The 17721-nt window shown below is 46.3% G+C and overlaps 1 protein-coding gene across 1 annotated transcript in view; it reads right to left on the reverse strand.

Annotated features, from left to right (window-relative positions):
* ADAMTS16 (ADAM metallopeptidase with thrombospondin type 1 motif 16) overlaps positions 1-17721 on the reverse strand; it is a 193750-nt gene that overhangs the window by 35785 nt on the left and 140244 nt on the right. Inside the window, exon 18 of the mRNA XM_027520155.1 lies at positions 11966-12092. Within this exon, the coding sequence (XP_027375956.1) occupies positions 11966-12092 (127 nt within the window). The remainder of the gene's footprint in view (positions 1-11965; positions 12093-17721) is intronic.

Below are 17721 nucleotides of genomic sequence, written 5' to 3' on the forward strand. Positions count from 1 at the left end.
GGCTGGAACAGAGGCAGTGGCACTGGTTCCCCCAGTGCCCAGGCCCCAGGACGAGGTCCCCAGGGAGAAGAGACTCTCTGGCACGTTTAACCAAGCGAGAAGCATGGGACAGACCTGGGACACCCTCACCTCCTATAAACCCTGTCCACACTTGCTCACTGAGGTCTGCCCGACACCCTGACCCTTCTGCTCCCATGGTGCCAATCTCCTCTGCCTTGCTCTATTTTTCCCTTTATATCCATGGTTCTTATCACCTTCTAAACATGCCATTGTTTCAAAAATACACTATGTTTATTATTGACTGTCTCTTCCCCACTAAGCTTCTCAAGACTTGGACCTTTATCCCATTGATAAATGCTGAGTGCCCGGCACAGAGTAGACACTCAACATGTATTGGTTAAATGAGTTCACGAACGTGAATTTTTTTAAGGGTTTATGTAAAAAAAAAAAAAATTCATGCAATCATTAGCTTTTAGAAAATACAATTTTATATACAAAAGGATACAGAATCAGGATGTTCTGCTTAACAGAGAATAATAAATAACAATGTCAACAATGAATACCATTTGGGATATAACCTTACCGGAAGGATGGAGGTAAAGGAATTTGGTGTGAAGAGAGAGCTTAGTGATGTGAGAGTCACACAAAATGATGCTGAAGAGCTGCAGGCTCCCCTGTGGCGGATCAAAGGGTGGTCTCCAAGCCCTCACAGAGGAAAATGATGACTACACCCAGTATTGAGAAATACTGGAACAGACCCCAGAAGAGAGAACCAAGGTAAGGGAGTTGTTCCTCCTGGTCAGTGGGGCTGCGTGCGTGGGACAGGGAGTGTGGCCTCTCAGAGTAAGCCTTTAAAAAGCAATTAAAACAATGCATGTAAGAAGCAAAGACCAAGGTTTAGTGCAAATGCAGAGTTTTGAGGATTTAAGTGAATTCTTCTCTTCAGTCTTTTTTATTGTTAGATGTCATAAATGCATGAAAACAATTAAGAATCCCAGTAGTTGGAATTCTGTTTGATGTAGGGATAAAAGAAGGCTGCTATCACATGGTGGCTGGAGGCAGGAGGGGGACACTTGTGTGTTTTCCTGTGTTGTGTGGGATCCAGACAAATCTAAACATTCTAGGAGACTGCAGTCTTTATGACAATTACATTCCTGGTGACCACAGTCAAAGTGTATTAAGAATTTGTCCTCTTCTAGGTCTTTGGCCCTGAACTAACACGGAACCTGTTAGTTCTAACACGGAAACCAAGCTGAATGCAGAATCTTTCATTCTGCCATGTGGTGCTATTTCATCCTGCAACACCATTTCTTTGTTGAAATGAGGTCCTGTCTGGAAAGGGGTATTTTAATTGAAAATGTAGTTTACCTAAACAAATATATATGAGGATCTCTTTGGCTCTGGGAATACTGTTTAAAAATTATGCATGTCTTTAAAATGCAATGAATCATAAGTAATATTTATCAGAAACTATAAATAAAATAGGGACTGCTGAAGCAGGAACACTGTCAAAATAAGATGAAAAATAATCTAAGATTCAATGATGATATTCATACTTGTCATAATATCTTATAGCCACATGCTAAAATTAATTTAAAGTTACACTCCTTTTTTCCTGAGACTTTAATGTTATAAAGTCACCACAGTTGGTGAATATGCTTGGCAAAATCATGTGGCTTGTAGATGACTTTGGAATGACAAGACATCAAAAGTCCATCAAAACTAAGAAAAGTCTAATGTGAACAGCAAAATGAATGATTAAACTCCTGTATCTGATTCTGGTCAATTAGTTCGGCTGCCCTCTTAGGCGACAGCTCTTTCAGGGTTACATGAGTTCACTATACTCATTTGCTCAATTTTCCTAGTCCTAGGAGTTTGCTGATTTTTTTCTTTTTAATTTAGTGAAAGTATTTTTAAGGTGGCAGGGGGTGAGGTGGGGTGGGGTGAGGAAGGCAGGCAAAAAGGAGGATTATAATGGAGGGGGAAAAAAAGAATTTTTCTTCCAAAATAACTCAGGTAGCTTTTCAGGGAGCAGAAAAGTGCCATGTCACACTTTGCTGCTGCTGCTGCTAAGTCGCTTCAGTCGTGTCTGACTCTGTGTGACCCCATAGACGGCAGCCCACCAGGCTCCCCCGTCCCTGGGATTCTCCAGGCAAGAACACTGTAGTGGGTTGCCATTTCCTTCTCCACTTTACCATGTGGTATCATCTTGTAAATTTGGTCTGAAACCTTAAAGAACCATATGGGGCCTCTATGAGTCAGAAGCCCACCCTCTGCAGAGGTTGCTATGGAGACAGATGTGAAGCTGAGATCCCGCCAGCCTAGAGTGCAGACTTTCTAAGGGGATGGAGGGGTGCAGCCCTCAGAAGGGTTACAGGGAGATGCCACCTTTGCCTTCTTCCACTCCCTCCCCTGCCCTCCCCCTTGACCTGCTCAGTTTGGACTTGTGGGCTCATCCTTAGGGAAGAAATAAAGGCCACATCCCCTCCTGCCCTTCCCAGGTTCATGCTGACTTCTGAATCTGGGATAGCAGGGTAGGTTGCATGTTACCTCTGAAGAGAAGGTTCAGGGATTTGTCTGATGCTACGGCCTTGGATTTGTCATACATTAAAACAAAATAAGGAGACAGGCTTCCTAAGGGCTTCCCAGGTTGTGCTAGATGTAAAGAACCTGCCTGCTAATGCAGGAGACTCAAGAGAAGCAGATTTGATCCCTGGGTGGGGAAGATCCCCTGGAGGAGGGCATGGCAGCCCACTCCAGTATTCTTGCCTGGAGAATTCCATAGGCAGAGGAGCCTGGCGGGCTATAGTCCATGGGGTTGCAAAGAGTTTGGACACGACTGAGTAACTAATGCTTTCACCTTCTTGGATTTTTTTTTTCTTTTATCCTAATTCTTGTTGAGCTAACTGTGACCACCACACCTGTACCCATGACCTGTGTGATTAGGCTCTCTGTAGGACCTGCAGACCCAAGTGGGCACTCAGGGAAGTGCCCACCTGACTCACATGGCTGTCCAGGGCACTGCCCATCTCACCTTCTCCTTCCCATCAAGGCAGCAGCCTGTTTTCCTGACGCCCAGGTGGTGTAATGGAGCAGGACCCTGCGGGCCCTTCCCAGGACAGATGCCCCACCTCCTCTACCTGACTCTTGCTTACAGGAAAACCTTAGCCCAAGAGTAAATGTCATCAGAGAAGTGACAAAAATCCTGAAGCAAAGAAAGGCCAAAAAAGACAAAATCATATTGATAATAGTTTAACCATTAAACGAAGTCAAGGACCTTTAGTTCCTCCTCAGGGCAGGATTATATTTTGGATCATATACTTTGAGCTGCTGTGTAGATGCCAAAATCCCCACCCAGTGGAAGGAGTTACCTACATGATGATCAGACTGTAGCCATGACATCAGCTGCTCTATCTTGCACGATCCCAAGAACTGGGAACCAACCACCCCAGGAACTGAAGACTAACTGTACTTAAAACAACCAAGATGACACTGATCAGATCACAGGTGACAAGCTTCCAAGGTGACTGTCAAGGGCCGACTGTATGTGCAGCATGAAGCCCCCTTCCTCCTGTGCATCCCCGAAATGCCCCCTTTAAAGCTCTTCCCTGTGACTGGCAGTGGGGCGTTAGCCTTTGGACATGAGTCCACCTTCTTCCCAGGTCGCCAGCCTTCTGAATAAAGCAAACTTTCCTTTGTACCAACACTTGTCTCTGGAGTATTGGCTTTCAAGCGGCAAGCAGCCAGACCTGAGGTCAGTAACAGAAACGCTTAGCTTTTTTTTTTTTTCCCCCACTGGAAAAACAAAAGCAATGTGGCAGGAGCTTTCTCAGCTTCCAGCCCCCACTTGCCTGGGCGTGTCCCTGCTCCTGCCGAGGCCCCACCCTCACAGCTGCTCTGTGTCCCTCCCTGGTCATTCCTGAAGCCGAGAGGGCTCAGCGCACCAGCTCTCCCACGAGGCGGGAAGCAGCCGCCCCTTGGCTTCGTGGCCATTTCCAGGTGCAGCTCCTTCTGTCCTTTATGGCGAGATTCACCAGGGACGGGCCCGTCCTCACCTGCTCTGCTCTCTTGCCTCTCTGGAAATCCCACGTCTTTGCTCACCACCCGCCCCCACCGGACATGCTCACGCGGTGCTGATGATCCAAACCTTCCTAAACTTTACCAGCACTCGGGGTGCAGGAGGCAAGGGCCCTGCCTCCCAGGCGGTGCATGCTTGGACCCCCCGCTTCCCACAGGTGTCTTTTGTCCGCCTCCTCGCCCTCCTCGGAGAATGCACCCAGAGAACTCGAGCAGCACTGTATGAACGATCTGTAAGGGGCTCCACTCCAGTGTGAGCGCTGTCACAGCACACTTAGCTTTGTCTATAAATCCCTTATTTCGGAGAGCTTCATAATAATTGTGTGTGGGCAACCTGAAGATGTTTTTAAAGTTACACTAATTTATGTGGCTGTCTGTGTTATTTATCTATATCAAAAAGCAGTGGTGTGAAAAAAGGAGAGAAGGTAGGATTTCCTACAGTAGAGGCCATACTACTACTACTAAGTCACTTCAGTCGTGTCCGACTCTGTGCGACCCCATAGACAGCAGCCCACCAGGCTCCCCCGTCCCTGGGATTCTCCAGGCAAGAATGCTGGAGTGGGTTACCATTTCCTTCTCCAATGCATGAAAGTGAAAAGTGAAAATGAAGTCGCTCAGTCGTGTCCAACCCTCAGCGACCCCATGGACTGCAGCCTTCCAGGCTCCTCCGTCCATGGGATTTTCCAGGCAAGAGTACTGGAGTGGGGCGCCATTGCCTTCTCCAGTAGAGGTCATAAAAGAGTAGAAAGAGAATTGTACACATTCATTAGAGAAGAGAACAGGCGTGAAGCGATCAGACGCATAGACGATGGAAGACTCAAATCCTAAATCCTGACCTAGATTTATTAATAATACACGAGCAGCCACATCTCATGTAGACAAGCTAAGCGTGTAGGTAAAAGATACGCTTGATTTGATAAATTCAAAATCGAACAGAAAATTATCCAAGGTGAAGAGAAACCTAATAACAGAGCTATTTAAAAATACAGACAATGAAGAAACGTAAGGCAGGCCAAAAACAAGTAAAGGTAGCCTAGTGCCATAATGTCAATGAAAAAAAAAATAGATCATCCACTAAAGCCATATTAGGAATATTGGGAAAAAGCAGTATTAGGAATAAGCATGGCTATTGTTCAATATAAAGAACAATTCATGCCAAAACTAGACCCCTACCTAACAACATAAAGTAGAATTTTAATGTTAACTATAAAGCAAAATTAACAGAAGAAACAGAAAAATAAACAATCCTAATGTGAAATTTTAAAGTGTTTCTCTCAGAAGCAGACATACTAGATGGAACATATTTGGATAAAGAAGAAGCCTGATCTGTCATATAAATAACCCTAATACAACACAAAACACACATTCCTTCATTCCCACAGAAAATATTTGTAAAAACTCCCATGCCTAAGGCAGAACGGAAATCTTGGAAATGCTAAAAATTACATACTTTTTAACTCTTTCTTTGATCTCAATGTAGAAACATCTGAAATAACAAAAAATTCACCCCGAAGCCTCAATAAATTTAGAAATGCAAAACCACAATCACTGTAAGTAATTCACGGATCAGACAGTGAAACAATGGTGTCTAACCTTACTTAAAAAACAACATACTGAATTCTCCTCTCAGAAAGATATGACTCTGAGTGAAGCTTCAGTTTTCAACAAATATTTCCAGAAGACCTGACTAGGACACTTGCAGTGAATATACACATGTACCTATAGAGTTTTAGTAAAGTCTATTCTATTAATATCAATAACCTCAGATATGCAGATGACACCACCCTTGTGGCAGAAAGTGAAGATGAACTAAAAAGCCTCTTGATGAAGGTGAAAGAGGAGACTGAAAAAGTTGGCTTAAAGCTCAACATTCAGAAAACTAAGATCATGGCATCTGGTCCCATCACTTCATGGCAAATAGATGGGGAAACAGTGGAAACTGTGTCAGACTTTATTTTTTGGGGGGCTCCAAAATCACTGCAGATGGTGACTGCAGCCATGAAATTAAAAGATGCTTACTCCTTGGAAGGAAAGTTATGACCAACCTAGATAGCATATTCAAAAGCAGAGACATTTGTCAACAAAGGTCCATCTGGTCAAGACTGTGGTTTTTCCAGTAGTCATGTATGGATGTGAGAGTTGGATTGTGAAGAAAGCTGAGCGCCGAAGAATTGATGCTTTTGAACTGTGGTGTTGGAGAAGACTCTTAAGAATCCCTTGGACTGCAAGGAGATCCAACCAGTCCATCCTAAAGGAGATCAGTCCTGGGTGTTCACTGGAAGGACTGATGTTGAAGCTGAAACTCCAATACTTTGGCCACCTCATGTGAAGAGTTGACTCATTGGAAAAGACCCTGATGCTGGGAGGGATTAGGGGCAGGAGGAGAAGGGGACGACAGAAGATGAGATGGCTGGATGGCATCACCGACTTGATGGACATGAGTTTGGGTGGACTCCGGGAGTTGGTGATGGACAGGGAGGCCTGGTGTGCTGCAGTCCATGGGGTCGCAAAGAATTGGACATGACTGAGCGACTGAACTGATTCTATTTATCTATAGATCTACCTACCTATGTTGAGAAAGATTGAGGGCAGGAGGAGAAGGGAGTGACACAGAATGAGATGGTTGGATGGCATCACTGAATCGATGGACATGAGTTTGAGCAAGCTCTGGGAGAGTGAAGGACAGGGAAGCCTGGCGTGCTTCAGTCCATGGGGTCACAAAGAGTCGGACGTGACTCACCATCTCAACAACAGCCTGCCTGTCTTTCTAATTGCCACCTATCTATCTACCTTTCCATCTATCATCCGGGTATTCCATTTATCTATTCGTAGGCTTCATTTTCATTTTTATTCCAACATATTCGAAGCATATGCTCTCATGTGTATTATTAGGACACTTGGTGAATTTTAGTTCATCATATTGAGGTCTCAGGACCAGAATAATAAAACTATTATGATCATTACAGGTACTATTTAACCTTTGTAAGTAAGTTCCCTGAAATATAAAAGTATTTCCAAAGTGCCTTTTTGCCTTTGCTCACATGGATAGATATACAAAACAACAAAATACTCACACACATATACTGACACACAAACATGCACCAAAACAAAACAAGTAAGGCAAGACAAATAAGGAGGCCCCCCCAAAAAACACCCCAAGTATTTTACGGAACTACGTAAGGCAGATTTCTGGTGTGAAATGAGGACTCCAGATCTAAATAGTTAGCTCACTTCTATAGCTCCACTTCTGCAATGATTTTTCCATTTTAATATTTCAGTGACCGAGGAAACAAGTCAAGTCAGCCTTGATTAGGACCAGTCCGTCCATATTTGTAACTTGGTTTTCATTATGGATGCGCTGTAACAAACGTCACTATGATGGTTTTCATTACGGATGCATTGTGACAAACACCTTTATGAGCCTGAATGTACTCTAACTTCCTTGTTTTGGTTCAGCCACATCTTTCTTGGGGGAGATACAGTAAGACACCCCCGTTTACACTGAGACTGTCATATCTAGGTGATGACGCAGTCACCTAGTCAAGTCTCGATGCTCAGCCCCTGCACTGGCAACTTCACACTTCACACCGAATGGTTCTCCAAAGACTGTCAAGTACAGAGATGACCTAACGTTTTTTGTTTCTCTGGTTAAAAGGAGACAGCTAGATGCCTTTTCAGTGGGGGCACAGCGGCGGGAGGACAAGGTTTCTCAAGAAGAGGAAGGGCCCCTCAGGAGGCGGCGTCTGTGGGCATGAACCCTATGTAGCGCCAGGTTCCCTGACAGTCAGCTCAGTCCCAGAAGAACAGCAGCGGGAAGTGCAGCACCTGGGGGACGCGGGCTCTGCAAAGCTCCCCGACCTGTGGCTTCACGCGTCCACAAGGGTTCTGAAGTTCGGCAAAGCTGATGCTCATCCCGTAAGTGGAAAGAGATAAGTGTACCAAGTCTCCTATATCCTTCATCGCCACTGTCATGTCACCAGAGAAATCCATGATCTGAAAAGAGACAGCTAGAAAGGACAGGCTTGTGGACACAATGAGGGAAGGACAGGGTGGGATGACTTGAGAGCACCATGGAAACACAGACACCACCAAACGTAAAGTGGGTAGCCATGGGAATTTGCTGTGCGATGCAGGGAGCTCAAAGCCGGCGCTCCATGACCACCTAGAGGAGAGGGATGGCGTGGGAGACAGGAAGGCGGTTCAAGAGGGAGGAGACATGCCTCTGCCAGTGACTGATTTCGTGTTGCTGTGTGGCAGGAACCAATACAATATTGTAAAACAATCATCGCCCAATTAAAGATAAATAAATGTATATAACAAACAAAGAAACAGTTAAGTAACATTAAAAACAAATGAGGTTGTGCTCAACTCAAGGGGGACGTGTAATTGATTTACTAAAAGAAGAAACACTCTAGTACGATTCCCAAAGATTCCAGAATTAATGGTGTTGAAACAGAAGTTGGGCTGCTAGGTGAGAGGACTGGCTCTGTCCTTTGTGGAATCCGGTGCCAGGTGCGAGACCACGAGGGATTTCAAGTTGGCAGCATTGGATAATTAAACCAAGTGGGGAGGGTTTCCAGCACAGGGCCCTGAGCCATGGGCAGGGAACACGCCCAGGAGGCTGGTCCTGCAGCTAGTTTATTCCCAGTCACTTGAATAATTAAATGAACTGACATACTTCCTTACCATCCTGGGAGTTAAACCCCTTCACATATATGGACCGCCTCCATGACCAGGGTCCTCTTCATCCCTGGGTAACCTGCACACTACCAGGTGTGAATATTTTCAAGGCTTAAACCTAGGCTGCTGTTGCTCAGTTTCGCAGTCGTGTTCGATTCTTTGTGACTCCATGGACTGCAGCATGCCAGGTGCCTTCACTATCTCCCAGAGTGTGTTCAAACTCATGCCCCTTGAGTCAGTGATGCCATCTAACCATCTTGTCCTCTGTCGCTCCCTTCTCCTGCCGTCAGTCTTTCTCAGCATCAGGGACTTTTCCAGTGTGTTGGCTCTTCGCATCAGGTGGCCAAAATATTGGAGCTTCAGCTTCAGTATCCGTCCTTCCAATGAATATTCAGGATTGATTTCCTTTAGGATGGACTGGTTGGATCTCCTTTCGGTTCAAGGGACTCTGAAGAGTCTCCTCCAGCACGACAGTTGGAAAGCATCAATTCTTCCTGTGCTCAGCCTTCTTTATTGCAGGACAAGTGTTACTGCCCCCTCTCCTGTTCCTGGCAGTATTGCGGTAAGAAGATCATTAGTTCTTCATAATCACTAGAACATGACGTTCCCCTGCTCATCTCCTCCCTCATTTCTACCAAATGGACGCAGTCACCCTCGTCTGGATCTCGGCTGTAAAAGAAACAGTTCTGCTGATGGGTTTGTAGGAGTCAGCAAAATGTAGACAGGAACAAGAGGACCATCCAAAGACCAAGCGGGAGGAAAGCAGAGAAGGGCTCCGTTTGTACCGGGAGGAAGCATCGAATGACAAGACGCTTTATCTACACCCTTCCTCTGCATCCCTAGAAGAATCCTGCAGAAAGAGGCGAAGCATCCATTAACCATCTGGAAAGTATTTCCTCTAGTTCTATCTTCAGCCGGTTGACCAGGAAGGCGTGCAGTGAACGCTTGTGCTTGGAAAACGAGAGCGATAAGAGGAACAACAGGAAGAGCCGCTCCATTTAGATAAACTGAGAAATCGAAACGAAATAAGTATCCGTATGATTTATGGCTCATGTATCAAAAGCAAGCCATAAAAATGCCTGATCCTCGCTCAAATGAGCCGGGGGAGTGCCGCGCGTTGCTGTCCGCGCGGGGCCGGCAGAGCCTCCTTCCAGGCGCGCGGAGGCGGCGGCGCGGGGGGCCTCGCTTGGTCACCAAGGCGCGGCGCGAAGTGCCGATGCTCCACGACCGGGCCGGGGTGCCCCCGCTGGCCCCCGCCTCGCAGACATTTGAGATCACCTTCCTCCAGGCTGGGAGGCTCCCGGACTCCCGGCTATCTGCCCGCGGAGATTTACGACCTGGGTTCGGACCTGGGGCCCTTGTGTGCCCCAGACGCAGCGGTGCGCACGTGTGGATGGAGACCGATGGGGGCGCAGGGTGGGGGGCGGGGGAGTGGGGAGCCGCAGAGCTGTTTTTTTTGGATCACGTCCGTTATAAAGAAGACTAGCTGTGATTAAGATGTTTTAAATCGCCCCCCGCCCCCCGCCCCCGGGTCCTTCGGGGAGCCTCCCTCATGAGGAGCAGGAAACAGCACATTGCTCCCCGCTCCATCCTCTGTGCCCCGCTGTGAACCAAAGACGGTGGGAGGCTGAGCATGCAGCTGTGCCCTGTGGCTGCGGAGGCTTTGTGGGGCCCGGAGAAGCGGGTGGACCCTCCGCTTGAGAGGGTCATGGATGGACGCCTCGCAGGAGGCAGTCTAGTAGGAAAGACATAGGCTCTCCCAGGCGTCTCCCAGTGGGTGTGCCGCTCACTTAATCAGGAAGGAGAAACTGGCAGTATTCTGGGCAAGAAAGAAAGGTATTTTACATTTCAGAGGACAACAGAACAGCTTTAAAATTAAGATCTATTCTCCCAGTGCAGTTGGGTAATATGACAGTGCACAGGGACGGGTGCATGTAACGTAGTTCCTTCTTCTGTTTGTCATTGACCGTCAGTAAATAACTAATGCGAACTTGTTTCTTCTTTCCGGGCAAAAAAGCAAAGAGCCAAGATTTAGTGAGTGTTTTAGCACATGTCCTGGACTGAGTGAGAGCTTTTACATGGATTCCCTCAACACTTCCTTGACCTACACTTCCCTGATAAGTACAAGGTGAAGGTACTAATATAATATAATATAACATAATATAATATAATATATATAACATTAAGAATATAATATGTCCTTGTGCTCAGTTGTGTTTGACTCTTTGCCACCCCATGGACTATAGCCCGGCCAGGCTCCTCTGTGCATGGGATTCTCCGGGCAAGAATACTGGAAGGAAAGTATTCGTTTCCTCCTCCAGAGGATCTTCCTGATCCAGTGTTTGAATCTGTGTCTCTTGTGTCTCCTGCCCTGGCAGGTGGATTCTTTACCACTCTGCCACCTGGGAAGCCCCCAAAGACCCTGCTTTCTGTTTTTGAGGCCAAGTTCAGCAAAGCCAGCTACTGTGGGTCTTTAAAATCAAGATGCATGAGGCCACATGTGACATGGTGAGTGCCTTGGTTGTCAGAAGGGCCTAGTGAGCTTCCCTTTTGTAAACACGTTACTCGGATGCTTTTGACAACGTCTCTGTGATGATGAAGCCTGGGAGATGCAGACAGACGGTGGGCGAGCCTCGGGGGTGACAGCTGGGGGAGGCAGGGCAGGACCTCGGCTGCCCCCCCAGGCTCCTGCCCGCACCTGAATCAGGGGACCGGGGCTTTCTTGAGGAGCGTGTCGGGGCGGCGGTGCTGGGGACGGGTGACCAAGATGGCTAAGGCTTGCTGCCACATTTGCACAGGGTCCACCCTCCCCGGACAGCCGGGACAGGCCTCACCACGGGCTTTCCTAACACATTTCACTCGGTAAGGACAGGAGACACTGGGGCAGGGCACGGAGGCTTGGTGGGAAAAAGTTCCCCTGCCCATGGCCCGCTGCCCCTCCCGCAGCCTGAGCCGATAAAAGCCAGAAAAAGCGCCGTCCACTCTGAGACCTTCTGCGCCCCTGCCCAGATGGGCCAGGCCTGCCCCCACCCCGAGCACACTTTCTGTGGCTCATCTGTTCAGGCAGCTCTTGCTCCTCTCACTTCTGCCATCACGGATCACGTGGCCTCGGTTGGCACTTCTAGTCCCTAGGCTCAGGAGCCCCGAGGATTGGGCCTTATAGCTGCAAACCCCTGACACTCGTTCAGAGGGACGCGGCAGTTCTTACCTGGGGGGACAGGCAGACACCTTGCAGGGCACGACCCCTGTGACCGGCCGGGCGTCAGGGCTGCAGAAGGAGGCGTTCACTGGGACACGCAGGTCTCTATAGCAGGCTGCTCTCGCGGTCGTCTGCCCTGTGAGAGAGAGGGATGCACGGTGAAGACCACAGACACGACCCGTGGTAAAAGCAGGCGAAGAGCTAATGCCGTCTCCGGAAACTCTGTTCCTGCATGTTAGCCTGTTTTTGCATGAATGACATTTGGCTGACTATGATATTCCACTTCTCTGATCTGTCTTGATGACTTTTTTTAGTGGAATTCATCAGTTCTAAGATGCCTTGTATCTTCCCCCTACATTAAAAAATATATATATTTATTTTTATTTTTGGCTGCATGCAGGCTGTTCATTGTGGCGTGCGGCCTCCAGAGTGTGTGGCTCAGAGGTTGCCTTGTACTGGCTTAGTTGCCCTGAGACATGTAGGATCTTAGTTCCCAGACCAGGAATTGAACCCCTGTTCCCTGCATTGGAAGGCAGATTCTTAACCACTGGACCACAAGTACCCCACCCTGCCTACATTTTAACGTCTTTAAGTGTGTGCCTCGTTATTGGTGCCAACTTATATTTGGTGAAACTATCTGCCCCCCCATCCGGTCTTAGCCCCGACATCCCCAGGCTGGCCTCCCGGGCTCATGGAGCTGGCTGTCTAAGAGATACACAATCCATCAAATGCATTCAGAACAGGCTTCCTGAAGCCCCTTCTCCGGGGTCTGTAGTCTCTGTGTAGTCAAAGGATCAGTCTTGTAAGCCCCTGATTCCTACTCCCATGCCTTGCTCTGAGTCCACTGTTTAACTGATACCACCTATATTTATTTCCTTTACACACACACACACGCTCACGCTGCTCCCAGATTAAAAGCCTGCTCTTCTCTCGTTAAACTGGAGACCTCCTGGCCTTGTCCTCCAGCCTTACACACAGACACACACACACTCACACACTCTCACACATGCTCACACTGCTCCCAGATTAAAAGCCCGCTCTTCTCTCGTTAAAGTGGAGACCTCCGGGCCTTGTCCTCCAGCCCCGCTGCCTCCCTCTTGTACCAACATCTCCCCTGGTCCTCTGACCCCCAGAGCCCACCCACAGCTGTGTCTGTATGTGGAACTTGGTCCTCATCCACTGTCCCCGACACACCTGGTGGAAGTCCTCTCATCCCTCTATGGCAGGCCCACACCCTGTCCTCTGACACAGCACCTTCCCCTGCTCAGGGTTCTCAGACTCGAGTGTACATCTGAATCCTCTCGTTAGCTTAAACACACTCCCGGCCACTTCCAAAGCCTTGGATCCGGCAGGCCTGGGATGGGTCCTGAGAATGTAAGTTTCTAACACGTGCTCAGATGTCCAGGAGCTGCTGCCCCGCAGACCACACTTTGAGAACTGCTGCTCTAGGAAATATCAGAAGCTGCCACTTTAATGTCTCCTGTTACACAGGTGTGACAGAGTAAAAGATGAATACTTGGTCTCTTTCCCTGATTCTTGGAACAGCTCCTAGAACCTTTGGAGTCTCCTTTGTGAGCTACTGAGCAGACTGGTTGGTGGGGGGAAGCCCTGCACAGCTTATGGATGGAGCTGGTCCCAGAAAGACCAAGGCGTGATGCGAGGGTTTGCAGCCCAACCCTGGACCTCTGGGGAGGAGACGGGCTGGAGATTTAGTTTAATTACCAATGGCCAAAGACTTAATAATCCTGCCTGTGTAATAAAATCTCTATAGAAACCTGTAAATAATGGGGTTCAGAAGGCTTCCAGGACGATCTCTCTCTCAACTGCTTCAGTTGTGTCCAACTCTTTGCAATCCCATGGGCTGTAGCCCACCAGGCTCCTCTGTCCATGGGATTCTCCAGGCAAGAACACTGGAGTGGGTTGCTGTGAATGCCAACATCTCATCCTCTGTCGCCCCCTTCTCCTCCTGCCCTCAGTCTTTCCCAGCATCAGGGTCTTTTCAGTGAGTCACCTCCTCACATCAGGTGACCAAAGTATTGGAGCCTCAGTTTCAGCATCAGTCATTTCAATGAATATTCAGGGTTGATTTCCTTTAGAATTGACTGGTTTGATCTTCTTGCAGTCCAAGGGACTCTCAAGAGTCTTCCCCAGCACCACAGTCCAAAAACATCAATTCTTCAGTGCTCAACCTTCTTTATGGTCCAACTCTCACATCTGTACATGACTACTGGAGACACCGTAGCTTTGACTATATGGACCCTTGTTGGCAAAGTGATGTCTCTGCTTTTAAAGATGCTATCTAGGTTTGACATAGCTTTCCTTCCAAGGAGCAAGTATCTTTTAATTTCATGGCTACAGCCACCATCCGCAGTGATTTTGGAGCTGAAGAAAATACAGTCTGTCACTGTTTCCACCTTTTCTCCATCTATTTGCCGTGAGTTGACAGGAATGGATGCTATGATCTTCGTTTTCTGAATGTTAAATTTTAGGCCAGTTTTTTCGCTCCTTTTTTCACCCTTATCAAGAGGCTCTTTAGTTCCTCTTCACTTCTGCCATTAAAGTGGTATCATCTGCATATCTGAGGTTATTGATTTTTCTCCTGGCATCCTCGATTCTAGCTTGTGATTCATCCAGTCTGGCATTTTGCATGATGTATTCTGCGTGTAAGTTAAATCAGCAGGGTGACAATATACAGCGCTGACATACTCCTTTCCCAATTTTGAATCAGTCCTTCATTCCACGTCCTTTGCTCCATGTTACTTCTTGATCTGCAGATAGGTTTCCCAGGAGACAGGTAAGGTGGTCTGATACTTTTATCTCTTTGAGAATTTTCCACAGTTTGTTATGATCCACACAAAGGCTTTAGCATAGTTGATGAAGCAGATGTTTCTCTGGAATCCCCTTGCTTTTTCTATGAGCCAACGGATGTTGGCAATTTGATCTCTGGTTCCTCTGCCTTTTCTAAATCCAGCTTGTACATCTGGAAGTTCTCAGTTCACATACTGCTAAAGTCTAGCTTGAAGGATTTTGAGCATAACCTTACTAACATGTAAAATGAGCACAATTTTATGGCAGTTTGAACATCCTTTGGTACTGCCCTTCTCTGGGATTGGAATGAAAATTGATCTTTTCCAGTCCTGTTGCTACTGCTGAGTTTTCCAAATTTGCTGACATATTGAGTGCAGTACTTCAGCTGCATCATCTTTAAAGATTTTAAATAGCTCAGCTGGAATTCCATCACCTCCACTAGCTTTGTTTGTAGTGATGCTTCCTAAGGCTCACCTGACTTCACACACTCCAGGATGTCTGGGTCTTGGTTAAGTGACCATACCATGACCATACTATCATGGTTATCTGGGTCTCCTGCATTGCAGGCAGATTCTTTACCACTGAGCCACCAGGAAGCCTAGTGATTTAATAATGCTTGACAAGAAATCATCATAATATAGGCATATAGGCATATAGACATATTCTATAGGTATATTCTTTATTCTACAGCACCTGGGAAGAACTGAACACAATTTTGATGATTCACCTATGTATCAATGTAGAGATGAAATCTGAATCAATATTTTATGAACTTATTTTTCCACTTGCTAACAGGGAATAAGAGACAGGGAAAATTAAAAAAAAAAAAAAAGAAACAGACGTCACTTTAAAGCTGTTCTGTAGAGAATCTTGTAAACTCCCTTACATTAAGCCAACTAATCTTAATGACCCAATTTATAGGAGGACATACTGAACAAGAGTATCATTTTTTTAAACTGTTGGAGGTCAGTTATAATGAGTAGAGAAGGAAAATTAAACTTTTCTCTTATATGATCACTTAAAAGTCCATTTTAAAATTTTCTAACCAAAGTCTTCTGGCATTTTTGGTGTGACTCTGTGAATAATGACTTTGGTTTGGGTTCCAGTTTTGAGACTGAAGACGTGACATTCATATGACATATGACATTCTTATGCTCAAGTCTTAATGAAGAGTCAGGCCAAATGATTCTGCTGAGCAGGGTACAGGCTCTCGGTCAAACCAACAGGAAACTGCTTTGCTTTCAAACAGAAACAGAAGTGTCCTGTGTTAACATATTCATTTCTCCTTCTTGGTGGAGATGTTTGTCTGACTTTGGTGCCAGTCAAGTCCCAAGCTTTTACCTATTAATTGGATAAGGGGGAAATCTACATCTAGTCACTCTTGGAATGATTTTAGTAACAACATGATAGGAAAAATATAACCTAAAGGGAATCTGCCCAACACATTTCTAAGTTCACTTTTTTAAGCTGCTGACATCGGAGACCTCTCACTTTTCCTACTGGGGCACTATTGGCATTTTAGGTAAAAACATTATTTGCTGTGCAGCGTGGTTGTCATGTTGTAAAATGTTTAGCATCCCTGGATCCTGCCCACTAGATGCCAATAGCCACCCATGGCAACTAACATGCCTGCACACATGTCCAAATGCTTCTTCTAAGGAACAGTGCAGCCTTTGGTTGAGAGCACTGATAGACCACAAGCAGATAAGGAAGAAAGTACATGCTTAGGAAAAAAGAAAGGGAAAATGTAACATGTTGCTTGGAAATCTTTAGTAATTCCTAGAAACAAGATCAAAACAGGACAGTGGTCATCAGGTTCATAGCAAAATTCATTTAAGAAAATGACAATGACAAAAATGCTACAAAAAAAGAATTTATGGTGTGTAGCTCAAAGTGAGATCCAGAGGGTATTTCACGGCCTTAAATACCTACAGTGATAAAGATAGGTATGAATGGAAATAAATGAATCTAATACTAATTATGGTGTTAGAAAAAAGGATAGCTCAAGGGCTTCCCTGGTGGCTCAGCTGGTAAAGAATCTGCCTGCAATGCAGGAGACCTGGGTTTGATCCCTGGGTTGGGAAGATCCCCTGGAGAAGGGAACAGCTACCCACTCCAGTAATATGGCCTGGAGAATTCCATGGACTGTATAGTCCATAGGGTCGCAAAGAGTCGACACGACTGAGTGACTTTCACGGAAGCAGAAAGAAGGAATTGATATAGATTGGAACAGAAGTCAACATATTAGAAAATGAACAGACATCAATACACTTGCAGACAAACATGTGAAGCAGAAGTCAGTATGTCAGGAAAGAGAAAATGATGAATCCAGAAGCTGATATTTGGGAAAGGAGCTTATCCTCAAGCACAACAACCTGAAACTCTGCTCACCCCACTCTTTCTAGCTCTTCCCTGGATTATAGGGGTTCCAGGTGGGCCCTTCAATCTCTACATCTCTTGTCTGTGAGGCTGTTGGATAGATCCCATCACTGAGATGCTTGAGCACATGATGTGGTCAGAGCCGCAGCATCATGTTCCTGGCAGCAAGGATTTAAAACGTGGGCTCTGGCAGATGTGAAGTCTGCTGTAAGTCTCCAGACATTTTTCTGGGAATCACATACTCCAGTGCTGGCTTAGCTCTAATCCTCGCCAGGAATTTCTGGAATGTTCAACACATTCCACCTCTTTAGTAGCCAGAGCAACTCTGAGACCTAAATGGGCCTCTCTTTGACTTTTACTTCCCCAACTTTTCCAACTATTTTGTAAACATACGACGCTTTATAGTAAATACCTTCCTAGGATACCTAGGATGGATTCTGTTTTCCTGGCTCAACTGTCACTGACATACTAACTTAATGAAAAAACAAACAATAAGCACAAATATACAAAACAAGAAATCAGAGTAAGGAAATAGCCACAAGTAGAATAAACAACTGGAAAAGACCCTGATGCTGGGA

The sequence above is a fragment of the Bos indicus x Bos taurus genome, chromosome 20 (genome assembly GCF_003369695.1).
Source record: "Bos indicus x Bos taurus breed Angus x Brahman F1 hybrid chromosome 20, Bos_hybrid_MaternalHap_v2.0, whole genome shotgun sequence".
Classification (NCBI taxonomy): Eukaryota; Metazoa; Chordata; class Mammalia; order Artiodactyla; family Bovidae; genus Bos; species Bos indicus x Bos taurus.